General features: G+C 55.9%; 1 protein-coding gene and 1 long non-coding RNA gene across 2 annotated transcripts; both read right to left on the bottom strand.

Annotated features, from left to right (window-relative positions):
- Nucleotides 1-465: 465 nt before the first annotated feature.
- Nucleotides 466-4,641, bottom strand: LOC120388170. Its single transcript, XR_005590511.1, has 4 exons — nt 4,540-4,641; nt 3,548-3,661; nt 1,814-1,923; nt 466-920 (listed from the first exon to the last, which is right to left on the bottom strand). It is a non-coding gene; the product is annotated as an uncharacterized LOC120388170 (long non-coding RNA).
- A 703-nt stretch (nt 4,642-5,344) lies between these two features.
- LOC120388871 (leukocyte immunoglobulin-like receptor subfamily A member 2) lies at nt 5,345-13,333 on the bottom strand. Its single transcript, XM_039510965.1, has 7 exons — nt 13,303-13,333; nt 12,335-12,616; nt 11,489-11,779; nt 9,900-10,022; nt 8,892-9,176; nt 5,717-6,007; nt 5,345-5,400 (listed from the first exon to the last, which is right to left on the bottom strand). Exons 1-7 carry the CDS (start codon nt 13,331-13,333, stop codon nt 5,345-5,347), a joined length of 1,359 nt encoding a protein of 452 aa, XP_039366899.1.
- Nucleotides 13,334-15,018: the final 1,685 nt, after the last annotated feature.

The raw sequence follows: 15,018 nt of genomic DNA, 5'->3' as shown, positions 1-15,018 counted from the left end.
AGGAACATCTGGAGGACAAAGACTTGGAACTGGGGAAGGATGGTCCCAGGCTAGTCCAGTCTGTGTACTGAGGATCTGTAACCGGCTTGTACCATCTGTCAGGGGGAGACGCTGCCTGATTCAAATCCTGTTTCATTTGTAGAACTCAGACTGTGAATATATCTTTATTTCTTAAGTAACTAACTCTGATCTCTGTGCCTGCAACTTATAATCCCTTAAAATCTCTCCTTCTGGAGTTAATAAATCGGTTTTATATTTGATCTAAAATAGTGTGTTTTGGTTGACGTGCTTGGGAAATCTTAGCTCAGTACCTTTCTCTGGTACTATGAGAGGGCCCAAAAACCCAGTAAGTGTCAGTGAGGGGCCAACACTCCCCTTACGTTAGCGAACAGAGAGAGGGGAGGTGGGGGAGAGACAGGACGGAAACGGAGGCGAAATCCGGCTTCTGGGGATGGTGTCGGGCGCTGGACGCGGGTTAGTGACAAGCGGCTGCATTGGCTGCAAGGCGACCCCGACCCCAGCTGCTCGGACCGTGGATGGTGACAATCCAGGCAGGGATGGCCCCGCATTGGGTCTGGTCCCCTTAGGCAGGGCAGGTGGGAGGGTGCCATACACCCGACTGCAGCATCCGATGGAAAGCCAGGAGCGTGAGCTCGGAGAGGAGGAAAGACACAGCCCGGAGGAAAACAGCACAACCAGGGAAGGGGAAAGGATCTCCAGGGCCTTTGGGGCGCTGCTAATCAGCTATCCGCGCTGGGGGCTGGGGGCTGCAGGGCACGGCAACGGGACGACTTCCAGCTCGCAGAGGGGAAAACGAAGGTCCTTAAGCAAGAGCCAGGCCGGCCAGCTCCAACCTCGCAGGGTGAAAGTCCTTTAGACGCGTCGAGACGGGCTGCAGCGCTGGGGAGTCCGGGGATGAGCTGGGGGAAGATGAAGATGAGACAAGCTCAGCTGGGACGCAAGGTGGGATGGGGGAGGAGAGAGAGAGTTGGGTCCATGGTGGGGTTTTTACCAATGTCTCCTTTTAACGAACCCATCGAGGGGAAAAGTGGGCAGCCTAGTCCCGCCCCCTCATTATTTTGCCCCCCAGTTAGGCCCAAAGTCCCTCCCGCCAATTTGGGGCTATTAACTCTTGGTTCAAGCTTCTGTTTTCCCTCAGCGCAGTCGTGGGGCTGTAGCCAGCGGGGTTTTTGGGTCAGACCAACCCAGCTGGTTCTCTCAGCGGGTTACAACGTTGAGCGTCGTCCCCAGTTTCCCCTGGTTCTCGGGGCCTTGGCACAGCTGGGGAACTTGCCCGTGGGTTTTACGTGTGAGCTCGCAGCCGGGCCACTTCGCAGACTCAGCAGCCACAACAGTGCGAACGACCCCCAGGCGGCTCAGGCTGGGGGGGGGTCGAGCCAACGTCCTCTCCAACGTGGCTGTGTCCTGGAGGCCATGAATATGGGGGGTGCTGCCCACAAGCCGTGGCCCCTAGGGTGCCCCGTGTCCCCATGGCTCCAGCCGCCTTGTAGGGCCCGGAGCTCTCCCCGAGGGCACCCTGTGGCACAGGCTCCCCATCCCTCTGCCGTTAGCCATTTCCACCACCCCCAGATGGAGGCCCTGACACAGCTCCTCCCCCAGCCCCATGCCGAGCTAGGCCCATCCAGACCCCTGGGTGCCGCTCAGCGGGGCCGGCTCAGCACTGGTCCTTCTGGCTCTGTCCTGACAACGTGGCGTCATGTCGCTCGGGGTGACGGTGACCCCACTGCCCTTACCGCATGCTGGGGCAGCCAGGCTGGAGTGGGGGGAATCGTGTGTGTGGGGGTCACCTCACCTAGCATCTGCCCCATCTCCATCCTGGGGCAGCCTTGGCCAGGATCAGCGCCAGAGCCAGCAGGACCCCGGCGCCCAGGGCCAGACGGATGATGTTGCCATGGGTGTAATCTGGGGGTGACAAAGGCAGAGGGGTCGTCAGCAGCTGATCTCAGGGGGTGGGGTCAGGGGTCACTATCCAGTTGGATGAACAGGGCCTCCCACCCTCTTTCTGCTCCCCACAGCAGAAAACCACCACAGCCCCATATGCCCATCCACTCCTTCTATCTAATCTATCTGCACCCACCCCGCTCTCTCCTGGGGCACCATAACGGGGTGGGGGGTGGGAGGGGGCAGAGAGGAGCGAGTGGGGGGGCAGGGTCTTGGTGGGAAGAGGCAGCACAGAAAGGGGTCCTTGGGGAAGAGATGATGGGGGGCAGGATTTTAGGGAAAGGGGCGGCATGAGGGCGGGGCCTCAGGACCGGTGCGATGCTGGAGGGTGGGGCCATGGTTCAGGGACTTGTGCCCCCCACCTCGACATACACACTTTTAGGTCACTTCTGCTGCTCCTGCCTGTGTCTATCCATCTATCCCCCCCACACACACAGACACCCCTCTATATCCACCCATCCACAGCGACTGGAGACTGCTCTAGGTGGACACTGGCTCTGACCCAGGCTCAGGGGCGGCTCTACAAATTTGGCCGCCCCAAGCAGTCATGCCCGGGAGGCGCCCCCGAGCTGCGGGAGCAGCGGACCTCCCGCGGGCATGACTGCGGCAGGTCCGCTGCTCCCGGGGCTCCAGTGGACCTCCCGCAGGCATGGCTGCGGCAGGTCCACCGGCCCAGCCTGCCACCCCCCCGGGAAAGGGCCGCCCCACGCGGCTGCTTGCCCCGCTGGGCTCTGGAGCCGGCCCTGCCCAGGCTGACTGGTCCCAGCGTCTGTCTGTCTGTCTAAGGCATTTCCAGCCTTCCCGCCCCCATCCCCAGTACTATGGCACTAGCCAGGCCTGGCCATACCAGCTCTGGCCAATGGGCCCATCTAACCCGGTATCCCGCCTCCCATGCTGGCCGCCCCTGACTGCTTTGCAGGGAGCTCCAGGGTACCCCCCCATGACCACTGAAAGCCCCAGCTGCCCCCAGATAGGGTCACCAACTGTCTAATCACCAAAATGGAAACACCCTTGTGCTGGGAGATCATTGGGAGAACCACGCCCCTCTGAAGCAATCAGCCGTGGTAGACGTAATGGTGCTGTCATCGCAATAGCCACTGTTAGGTTCCAGAGTCAACAACGTGTCACTCTGAATGTGTGGGTTCAGGTGTGAACTGACAGGTTCCAGGGTTAACGCCCTGCTGGGCAGCACCCCTGCGAAAGGGGATCCCTGCTTCTGAGCCGTTCCCCCAGCCTGTCTGCAGTCGCAGCCAGACAGACCGGATACACGGGACCATGATCCCCGGCTGTCCGTCCCCATTCTCCCAGGGGGATACGCACCGAGCTGTGCCCCACGTGGGTGGCTTTGTGGTGCCAGGAGGCAGCACAGCATCCCAGTCTGTGGGGCCCAAGGAGTGGGGCTGTGCATTGAGAGGAAGCTCTGCCAGGCTCTGCCCCCACCAAGCCAATCTGGCAGCTGTCCAGTGACCACCCCCCAGCATATGAAATGAGCCAGAGGGGTCTCAGTGCAGATGGGACATTTGCCATGGGGATCTGCCCCTGTCCCACGCAGCCAGCCCTTTGTGGCTCCTTCGGAAGCACAAACCTGTTTCTGGGGGTGCTGATGGCGATTTCCTGCCCCCAGTCCTGGTACCTGGCCCCACGCTGACTGGGCGGGTGGGAGCCGGCGCCGTTCCCAGCTGAGTTGGGTCAGTTCCCCCTGTGGGAATAGAATCAGTGACTGTCAGGAACAGAGGCAGGGGTGCTGAGAAAGCTGGAGCCCTGGTGTCTGGGGTTAGTTATATGGGGAAACTCTCCTCCCCATCCCCAGTACTATGGCACTAGCCAGGCCTGGCCATACCAGCTCTGGCCAATGGGCCCATCTAGCCCGGTATCCCGCCTCCCATGCTGGCCGCCCCTGACTGCTTTGCAGGGAGCTCCAGGGTACCCCCCATGACCACTGAAAGTCCCAGCTGCCCCCAGATAGGGTCACCAACTGTCTAATCACCAAAATGGAAACACCCTTGTGCTGGGAGATCATTGGGAGAACCACGCCCCTCTGAAGCAATCAGCCGGGTAGACGTAATGGTGCTGTCATCGCAACAGCCACTGTTAGGTTCCAGAGTCAACAACGTGTCACTCTGAATGTGTGGGTTCAGGTGTGAACTGACAGGTTCCAGGGTTAACGCCCTGCTGGGCAGCACCCCTGCGAAGGGGGATCCCTGCTTCTGAGCCGTTCCCCCAGCCTGTCTGCAGTCGCAGCCAGACAGACCGGATACACGGGACCATGATCCCCGGCTCTTCGTCCCCATTCTCCCAGGGGGATACGCACCGAGCTGTGCCCCACGTGGGTGGCTTTGTGGTGCCAGGGGGCAGCACAGCATCCCAGTCTGTGGGGCCCAAGGGGTGGGGCTGTGCATTGAGAGGAAGCTCTGCCAGGCTCTGCCCCCACCAAGCCAATCTGGCAGCTGTCCAGTGAGACCCCCCCCAGCATATGAAATGAGCCAGAGGGGTCTCAGTGCAGATGGGACATTTGCTATGGGGATCTGCCCCTGTCCCACGCAGCCAGCCCTTTGTGGCTCCTTTGGAAGCACAAACCTGTTTCTGGGGGTGCTGATGGCGATTTCCTGCCCCCAGTCCTGGTACCTGGCCCCACGCTGACTGGGCGGGTGGGAGTCGGCGCCGTTCCCGGCTGAGTTGGGTCGGTTCCCCCTGTGGGAATAGAAACAGCGACTGTCAGGAGCAGAGGCAGGGGTGCTGAGAAAGCTGGAGCCCTGGTGTCTGGGGTTAGTTATACGAGGAAACTCTCCTCCCGCCAACCGGCAATGGGGGGCTTTTCCCTGGGCTGAGGGAGAGGACGGGACCCAGGGATTCAGGCTGGCGCCTGATGTATTACTGGCACGCGAAACCTTAAATTGGAGTGAATAAATAAAGACTCGGCACAGCACTTCTGAAAGGTTGCCAACCCCTGGTCCAGACAATGGAGGCTGCTCGACCCACCGCTAGCAAAAGATCGTCCCAGTAAGCTGGAAGAAGCTATAAAGAGGGGAAGTGACAACATCCTTTCGCCACACTCCCCCCCAAAACTCAGCACCTGGAAACACGTCTGGAGGACAAAGACTTTGAGCTGGGGAGGGTGGTCCAGGCCAGAAGGCAGTTCCAGTCTGTGTACTGAAGATCTGTGATCTCTGTGTACCAGCTACCAGGGGGAGATGCTGCTTGATTCAAATCCTGGTTAGTTTGTAGCACTCAGACTGTCAGTTTATTTTTGTTTCTTAAATAACTGACTCCGATCTCTACACTAGCTAGTTATAATCACTTCAACTCCATCTCTCTGGAGTTAATAAATCTGGTTTCTATTTGACCTCAAACAGTGTGTTTTGGCTGAAGTGCCTGGGAAATCTCAGCTCAGGTTACAAAGGCTGGTGCGTGTCCTCTGCCCATCGAGGGAGGGCTGGACTGGGTAATGAACAGACACTGCTCAGGCTTCTGACCAGCACAGGATGGTACCAGGCTGGGGATCTGGGAGGGACTTGGCTGGCGCGTCCCTATTAATGGTCCGTGAGAGGCTGGGAGATCGTTCATGTCTCTCCGATGGGTGTGTCCCTGGCTGCGGATGGCTGGGTAAGTGCAGGACCTGCCAGAGTTTGTAGCTTGACATCAGCATCACAGTTGTGAGGGAAACCCCAGGTTGGTGGGACAGAGAGTCCTGCGGTTCCACAGACCCACCCCGGGACCCCTGTCACAGAGCGGAGATACTGAGCCGGCCCCTCACCTGCTACCACCAGCTCCACGGGGTCGCTGGGATGCGACCAGATGGGTGGGTCTGATTTGGTGCCATATTGGCAGCTGTAGCTCCCTGTGTCTCTCCAGCTCACATTGTCAATGGTAAACTCAGCCATGCCCCCAGCAGTCACTGCCCAGCGCTGTACGTCTGGGTTTCCAAGTTTATACATGATGACCGTCGCATTCTGGCATCGGCACTCACACCGGATGGTCACGGTTCCCCCCAGGGCGACTCCCCCGCTGGTGCGCAGGGAGATGGAGGGTTTGGGGTAGCTGAACTCTGCAGTGAGAAGGAGACAGGCCGTGAGACAGACCCCGGCACAGTCACTGTGCCCCGTCCTCACCATATGGCCCCAGACATGGGGCCCCTGAAAGAAAATCCAGCCAGAGAAACCTCTCCGAGATCCCAGAGATTGCTGGGAGCTACGACCAACACTGCCTGAGAACCTAAACCCAGAGCACCCCTCTGTACCTGTCAAGAATATAAGAACATAAGAGCGGCCATACTGGGTCAGACCAAAGGTCCATCTAGCCCAGTATCCTGTCTACCGACAGTGGCCAATGCCAGGTGCCCCAGAGGGAATGAACAGAACAGGGCAATTGACAAGTGATCTCTCTCCTGCCATCCACCTCCGCCCTCTGACAAACAGTATATCTTTTTTGAGATGAGGAGACCACATCTGTACGCAGTATTCGAGATGTGGGCGCACCATGGATTTATATAAATGCAATAAGATATTCTCCATCTTATTCTCTATCCCTTTTTTAAAGGATTCCTAACATCCTGTTTGCTTTTTTGACCTCCTCTGCACACTGCGTGGACATCTTCAGAGAACTATCCACGGTGACTCCAAGATCTCTTTCCTGATTAGTTGTAGCTAAATTAGCTCCCATCATATTGTATGTATAGTTGGGGTTATTTTTTCCAATGTGCATTACTTTACATTTATCCACATTAAATTTCATTTGCCATTTTGTTGCCCAATCACTTAGTTTTGTGAGATCTTTTTGAAATTCTTCACAGTCTGCTTTGGTCTTAACTATCTCAAGCAGTGTAGTATCAGCTGAAAACTTTGCCACCTCACTGTTTACCCCTTTTTCCAGATCATTTATGAATAAGTTGAATAGGATTGGTCCTAGGACTGACCCTTGGGGAACATCACTAGTTACCCCTCTCCATTCTGAGAATTTACCATTAATTCCTACCCGTTGTTCCCTGTCTTTTAACCTGTTCTCAATCCATGAAAGGATCTTCCCTTTTATCCCATGACAACTTAATTTACATAAGAACCTTTGGTGAGGGACCTTGTCAAAGGCTTTTTGGAAATCTAAGTACACTATGTCCTCTGGATCCCCCTTGTCCGCATGTTTGTTGACCCCTTCAAAGAACTCTAATAGATTAGTAAGACACGATTTCTCTTTACAGAAACCATGTTGACTTTTGCCCAACAATTTATGTTCTTCTATGTGTATAATTTTATTCTTTACTATTGATTCGACTAATTACCAGTCTGTAATTGCCGGGATCACCTCTAGAGCCCCTTTTAAATATTGGCGTTACATTAGCTAACTTCCAATCATTCGGTACAGAAGCCGATTTAAAGGATAGGTTACAAACCATAGTTAATAGTTCTGCAACTTCACATTTGAGTTCTTTCAGAACTCTTGGGTGAATGCCATCTGGTCCCGGTGACTTGTTAATGTTAAGTTTATCAATTAATTCCAAGACCTCCTCTAGTGACACTTCAATCTGTGACAGTTCCTCAGATTTGTCACCTACAAAGGATGGCTCAGGGTTGGGAATCTCCCTGTAGTGGGGCGGACTGCCCCACTCCCTGTGAGAATGGGCTGCAGCAGGCCAGGGTGCCTGCGCAGACAGGGCTTATTGTGAGCCAATCAGAGAGGGGCTTATTGTGAGCCAGTCAGGGCCCAGTTTAGAGACAGCCAATCAGGGCCAGGCTCAGAGGTATATAAAGCCTGCCCAGAGCAAGAGCAGGGAGTCTGTCCCAGACCTTCAACAGGGGAAGGTCAGTCTCCAAGGGAGGAGACTAGCACCACAGACAGCGCAGTGCTGGCCAGGCTCGCAGAGGCTAGGGAGCTTGAACCCGTAGCCTGCCAGGCTCCAGGCCCTGAAGGGAAGGGCCTAGCGGGTGCAAGGGGCCGTAGAGGAAGCGGCCCAGGGAAACAGACAGCGGAAGGGGAGAGAAGGACAGCGAGGCTGACGCTAGAGGGTCCCTGGGCCGGGACCCAGAGTAGAGGGCGGGCCTGGGTCCCCCCTTCACTCCTTGCAGTGCATCCAGCCATTGGCCGTAGGGAGCGGCCATATTGCTATGTCAGAACCCTGACAAGAGGGATTGGACTCAGAGGGCGGTTGGACATAGTGACTGGGGTGTGGGACTGCTGATCACCAACCCCCGGAAGGGGGTGCAGATGGACTAAGGGGCACTGCCGGAGGGCAGTGGCCTTGAAGAGGATGCCGCCGAGCACACAGCAACGTGGGTCCAGAGACAACAACAGAGGACAGAACGACAGACAGGACACCACCAGGAGAAGGTGCTCCACTGGAAAGAGTTAATTCCCAAAGTCACCAGGAGGAAGCGCCAGGTGGTGAGTCCCAACCCATTTACACTCCCGAACATCCTCAGCCTTGAAGACTGAAGCAAAGAATTCATTTAGTTTCTCCGCAATGACTTTATCGTCTTTAAGCGCTCCTTTTGTATTTCAATCATCCAGGGGATGCACTGGTTGTTCGCAGGCTTCCTGCTTCTGATGTACTTAAAAAACACTTTGTTATTACCTTTGGAGTTTTTGGCTAGCTGTTTTTCTACACCACCCCCCAGTTGTGAGCCAGGACGCCTGGGTTCTATCCTTGGCTCTGGGAAGGGAGTGGCATCTAGTGGTTAGAGCTGGGGGGGCCTGGGAGTCAGAGGTGCTGGGGGCTGCACAGGCACAGTGAGAAAAAGCCCCCACCCTAAAGCCAACCCTGACTCTCCAACCAGACACAAGGTGCAGGGAGGATGATTCATATAAGGGGAAATGGAGGCACAGGCAAGTAAGTGACACCCCCAGGATCCCCGGGGCAGGGATTCCCTCCATGTCAGCCCTGAATCTAGAGTGGCTGGGAACCCCCCCGTTATTCCATCTGCACTACCCGGGCCCCTCACCTGCTACAATGATCCGCACATAATCACTGGGATACAACCAGTTGGGCGGCTCCGATCTGGAGCGAAATCTGCAGCTGTAGAACCCTCCGTCTCCGCGTCTGGCGCTGGGGATGGTGAATTCACCCCCGTCCGCAGCAGCATTCAGCTCCCAGATTTGGATTCCATCTTTATACAGAAATAACCTCCTGGCCTCGCATGCACACTGACAGCGGATGGTGACAGCTGCCCCCGGGACGATCACTCTGCTGGGGCTGACGGAGATTAAGAGTCTGGGCGCAGGGAGCTCTGCATTCACACACAAACAGGAGTGAGATGGGCTGGCTCAGAGCCCCAGGGATCGCAGGAGAGGAGGATCGTCCCAGCGAGACCCTCAGCACAGATACAGCCCCTGCCTGGCTCCACAAAAACTGGAACTGCAACCATTAATGACTAGTATTAAGTACCAGGAACCCCTGTCCTGGGCCCCATGTGCTAGGAGCTGTATGGACACAGGACACAGAGACGGTCCCTGCCCCAGCCAGGTGCCATTCACACCTGGAGTCACTGTGGAGCAGCTCTGGGTGCGGCTGTTCCTATTTCAGAGGAGGACACCTGTGTTTATAGAGCTAGAGGGGAGCTCGTCTGCACAATGTGTCTATATCAAACCGGGGGTGCGAATTCCCACAGCCCAGACTCGCTCTGAGATCACCAGTGGGGGTTGGGAACCACACGGGATTCATCATTTTGGGTCCAGTTTTCATGTAGACAAGGTCTTAGTCCATCTTCCTATCCCTCACCAGACACACTCCCGTCTGTCCACCACCCTACGTTCCCACAGACCCACAGTCCCACAGACCGGTGGCCCTAGGTCCCCATGGATCTATCCATCATCCTCTGTGTAGATGACCTGAATCCAACAGTTCTGTCTGCAGGGACCATCCCCCTCCAAACACCCTGAACAGCCCCATGGGCATCTGAGCTGAGAGCCCTGTTCCCTGGGGGATGAATTGCTCCATTTCTCCCACTCACCTTCTCCCTCCGGCTCCGTTGTGGGGGGATCCGGCTGCTCGGGCCCAGCTGGGTTGGTTCCCTCTGTGGGATTAAAACGAGCTTCGGCTGGGATGGGGGAGGGGACGGAACCAGCACCCAGGCCTGGGGCGGGAAGGGGCTGAAACGGTGACTCAGCGATTGGGCTGCTCGCCCCATGACCTGGCGTTTGTCTGTCTGAGGGATTGGAGCAAATGCGGTTGTATCTTAGACCATTGGCCCCTTCTTCTCCTCCCTCCACCCCCCGCAGCATCTCTCAACTTAGAACAAAAACACTAACCCGGGAACCTATCCTTGCAACAAAGCCCGATGCCAACTCTGTCCACATATCTATTCAAGTGACACCATCATAGGACCTAATCACATCAGCCATGCCATCCGGGGCTCATTCACCTGCACATCTACCAATGTGATAGATGCCATCATGTGCCAGCAATGCCCCTCTGCCATGTACACTGGCCAAACCGGACAGTTTCTATGCAAAAGAATAAGTGGACACAAATCTGACATCAGGAATCATAAAATCCAAAAACCAGTAGGAGAACACTTCAATCTCCCTGGCCATTCAGTAACAGATTTAAAGGTGGCAATTTTGCAACAGAAAAGCTTCCGAAACAGACTCCAAGGAGAAACTGCTGAACTTGAATTGATATGCAAACTAGATACAATCAATTTAAGCTTAAATAGAGACTGGGGATGGCTGAGCCATTACACACATTGAATCTATTTCCCCATGTTAAATATCCTCACAGCTTCTTGTCAAACTGTCTTAAATGGGCTATCTTGATTATCACTACAAAAGTTTTTTTTTCTCCTGCTGACAACAGTTCATCTTAATTAATTAGCTGCTTAGAGTTGGTTGGGCAACTCCCACCTTTTCATGTTCTCTGTATGTGTATATATCTCCTCACTATATGTTCCATTCTATGCATCCGATGAAGTGGGCTGTAACCCACGAAAGCTTATGCTGAAATAAATTTGTTAGTCTCTAAGGTGCCACAAGTCCTCCTGTTCTTTTTGCGGATACAGACTAACAAGGCTGCTACTCTGAAACCAGTTTATTTTTGTTTACTAAGTAACTGACTCCGATCTCTACGCTAGCTAGTTAGAATCACTTCAACTCCATCTCTCTGGAGTTAATAAATCTGGTTTCTATTTGACTTCAAACAGTGTGTTTTGGCTGAAGTGCCTGGGAAATCTCAGCTCAGGATGCAAAGGCTGGTGTGTGTCCTCTCCCCAGCGAGGGAGGGCCGGACTGGGTAATGAACAGACACTGCTCAGGCTTCTGACCAGCACAGGATGGTACCAGGCTGTGGATCTGGGAGGGACTTGGCTGGCGCGTCCCTATTAATGGTCTGCGAGAGGCTGGGAGATCGTTCATGTCTCTCCGATGGGTGTGTCCCTGGCTGCGGATGGCTGGGTAAGTGCAGGACCTGCCAGAGTTTGTAGCTTGACATCAGCATCACAGTTGCGAGGGAAACCCCAGGTTGGTGGGACAGAGAGTCCAGCGGTTCCATAGACCCACCCCGGGACCCCTGTCACAGAGCGGAGATACTGAGCCGGCCCCTCACCTGCCACCACCAGCTCCACGGGGTCGCTGGGATGCGACCAGACGGGCGGGTCTGATTTGGTGCCATATTGGCAGCTGTAGCTCCCTGTGTCTCTCCGGCTCACGTTGCGGATAGTAAACACAACCACGTCCCCAGCAGTCACTGCCCAGCGCAGTACGTCCGGGTTTCCAAGTTTATACATGAGGCCCTTTGCTTTCTGGCATCGACACTCACACCGGATGGTCACGGTTCCCCCCAGGGCAACTCCCCCGCGGGGGCTCAGGGAGATGGAGGGTTTGGGGGAGCTGAGCTCTGCCATGAGAAGGAGACAGGCCGTGAGACAGACCCCGGCACAGTCACTGCACCTCGTCCTCACCGCACGTCCCAGAGATGGGGCCCCTGGGAGAAAACCAGCCAGAGGAACCTCTCCGAGATCCCAGAGAGTCTTGGGTGCTACGACCAACACTGCCTGAGGACCTAAATCCAGAGCACCCTCTGTACCTGTCTATCCACTTAATGGTCCCGCCCCAGCCTGGGAGCCAGGATGCCTGGGTTCTATCCCTGGCTCTGGGAAGGGAGTGGTGTCTAGTGGTTAGAACTGGGGGGGGGCTTGGGAGTCAGAGGTGCTGCGGGCTTCAAAGGCACAGTGAGAAAGAGCCCCCACCCTAAAGCCGAACCTGACTCTAACCAGACACACGGTGCAGAGAGGATGATTCATACAAGGGGAAATGGAGGCACAGGCAAGTAAGTGACACCCTAAGGACCCCCAGGGGCAGGGATTCCCCCCCATGTCAGCCCTGAATCTACAGCAGCTGGGAACCCCCGGCCCACCCCCAGCCCTCTGTTCCCACTCCCCGAGCCCCTCACCTGCTATAACGATCCACACGTAATCACTGGGATCCGACCAGTTGGGTGGCTCTGATCTGGAGCGAGATCTGCAGCTGTAGGCCCCTCCGTCTCCGTGTCTGGTGCTGGGGATGGTGAATTCACCCCGGTCCCCAGCATCCAGCTCCCCGATTTGGATTCCATCTTTATACAGAAATAACCTCCTGGCCTTGCACCGACACTGACAGCGGATGGTGACAGCTCCCCCCACAGTGATCACCCTGCTGGGGCTGACGGAGATGGAGGGTCCGGGCACAGGGAGCTCTGTGTACACACAAACAGGAGTGAGATGGGGAGACACAAACCCCTCCTCGTGTGTCTGTAACCTGCCCTTAGCGCCCAGCACCAGGGTAACAGACACTTCACTGCATCCACAGGGAACCTGTGAGCCGGGTTCTGATCTCAGCCACCCAGGGTCAATCTGGAGTCACCCCTGAGTACATTGGGGGCAGGGCTGGGTTCTGATCTCAGTCCCCTGGGCTCAATCTGGAGTCACCCCTGAGTACTTTGGGGGCAGGGCAGGGTTCTGATCTCAGTCCCCTGGGCTCAATCCAGAATCACCCCTGACTGAGTTTTGGGGGAAAGTTCAGAGCTCAGCTGCTCTTTTCTCCTCCACCTTCCCCTGCATCCTTAACACTTAGCGTTGAGCAACACAGAAACTCACCTCCCGACACCTCACTCCGCCTGGCCAGCCAGCAGCCTGGGGAGTAGACGGCTTGTTAGGGACCAGATCCCAGAGCAACTGGATCCTACACTCTGGCTTTAAATCCCTACCATGGGCACATGCCCTGGTCTCAGATCCCCACCCCCATGGGCACACGTCCTGGTCTTAGATCTCCCCCCCCCCACATGAGCACGTGCCCTGGTCTCAGATTCCCACCATGGGCACACGCCCGGGTCTCAGACCCTCCCCTTCATGGGCACACGCCCTGGCTGTCTCTAATACTCACCGAGGAAGAGGACGGTGAGAGCAGATACCATGATGGGGCAGTGAGGGGGCCTCTCAGTGCTGCCACCAACACCCCAGTGCCCAGCTCCACCGAGCTCCAAATAAGGAACTCAGCTGGTGGCTGCAGCTAGAGGAAGTTGACGATGTCTCGTCTCTTCCTGCGTCCATCACACCTTGTCTCTAATCTGCAGGCAAAATCTAATGCAGCCAACGTAAGCAGCAGGCCCTGCAAAACTGAGGAAACCCTGAGACCTTCAGCCTGGCCAAGCATGATGCAGCTCGCAGCTTGTTCATGTCTGAGGGGAGCGGGGACAGGTCACCCTGGGAGCCAGGAGACCTCAGAGTCTAGTCTTCACTCTTCAGCTGATCACAATTTCCATGCAGATTTCCCCTTCCCATTCTGTCCTTTCTTACATTTTGGAATCAAAGCTCACTGGTGACCCATGTAGGTAAAATTAATACATGATCATGCAATTAAAGGATGGTGTCGTAATGCATGTGTGTGAGGGGGCAGAGTTAAGGTTGTTCAGGAAACTGTAACTGAGGCATTTCCTGGTGCTGGAGGGTTTGACTCTGTGGCCTTCCCGCTCAGCCTGTAAACCTGCCTGGATGCAACACCGGCCGTGGCACTGTGTGAAGAGGGGGCACAATGGGGAGCACCTGGGTTTGCTGCCTCTTGCACCATAATTGAGTGGTGATGGCGGCTTTACACTGTAACGCCTGGTTCTAAGGGGCTTTTCTCAGTGTGTGAATTAATTAAATCAGGTTTAAAGGAAAACTGGAGTAAGAGAAATTTCCTCTCGTGCCCCCAGCTGGGAGAGACCCAGGGACCTTCCAATGCCCCTGCAGAGACCCTGCCCCCAAGCTGGAGGAGACACTGTCAGTGGTTATGTGGCCAGGCCCCTAGAGAGGGAGGTGACACAGGCTTTGTTTATACTCCATTGGCTGGAGGAAGCTGGGGGTCAGGAAGGTTTGACTCTGTTCTGAGCTCTGGCAGGAGAGTGGGGACTAGTGGTTAGAGCTGGGGCTAGGACTTCCGGTGCCCCCCATCAGCACAGGGCCAGGCCGGGGCTGCATGAAACGTGCTTCAGCTTCCTGGTCGATGGGTCCCTATGAGCCTCCTTCAATCAGCCCCCTCATGCCAGGGCCCTGACCCCCCTGCTCACCAGCCCCCCAGGAGCCTTTGCCCCCAGCCCCCTAAGCAGGTTGGAGATTGACAGCAGATTCATTGTGAAGCAGGGTCATTCCCCGCTGGTGGCCTGACCTCCCCACCTGGCCCAACTCTGTTTTAATTTAATAATTGGAGATATACCAATCTCCTAGAACTGTAAGGGACCTTGAAAGGTCATCGAGTCCAGCCCCCTGCCTTCACTAGCAGGACCAAGTACTGATTTTTGCCCCAGATCCCTAAATGGCCCCTCAAGTACTGAACTCACAACCCTGGGTTTAACAGGCCAATGCTCAAACCACTGAGCTATCCCTCCCCCCTAGTCTCCCAGCTTAGCCTGTGTCACCCCACACCTCTCCTCCCCCCATTCTGCCCCCTGGCCTGTGTCCCCTCACAGACCACTGGCCCCTTCCCGCCCCACCCCCCAGCATCTCCGACCTGTCCCCCGTCACAGCCAGCCCCCCACTAGCCATGGCCACCATCTCCCTTTGCTCCCTGAGGGAAAGGACCCCAGCTGCCCTCAGTTAACATGGCTGCCCCGTCGCCCCC

This window comes from Mauremys reevesii, linkage group 22 (genome assembly GCF_016161935.1).
Source record: "Mauremys reevesii isolate NIE-2019 linkage group 22, ASM1616193v1, whole genome shotgun sequence".
Lineage (NCBI taxonomy): Eukaryota > Metazoa > Chordata > Testudines > Geoemydidae > Mauremys > Mauremys reevesii.
This window is presented reverse-complemented; position numbering and strand designations above follow the sequence as displayed.

What these genes read in the sequence shown, in the direction of transcription:
- LOC120388871 (XM_039510965.1), bottom strand. Translation starts at nt 13,333, where the DNA reads ATGGTATCTGCTCTCACCGTCCTCTTCCTCG. An exon ending in TCTCACCGTCCTCTTCCTCG is followed by an intron (nt 12,617 to 13,302) that starts GTGAGTATTAGA and finishes GTGTGTACACAG; the next exon opens with AGCTCCCTGTGCCCGGACCC. An exon ending in CGTGGAGCTGGTGGTGGCAG is followed by an intron (nt 10,023 to 11,488) that starts GTGAGGGGCCGG and finishes TTCCCGCCCCAG; the next exon opens with GCCTGGGTGCTGGTTCCGTC.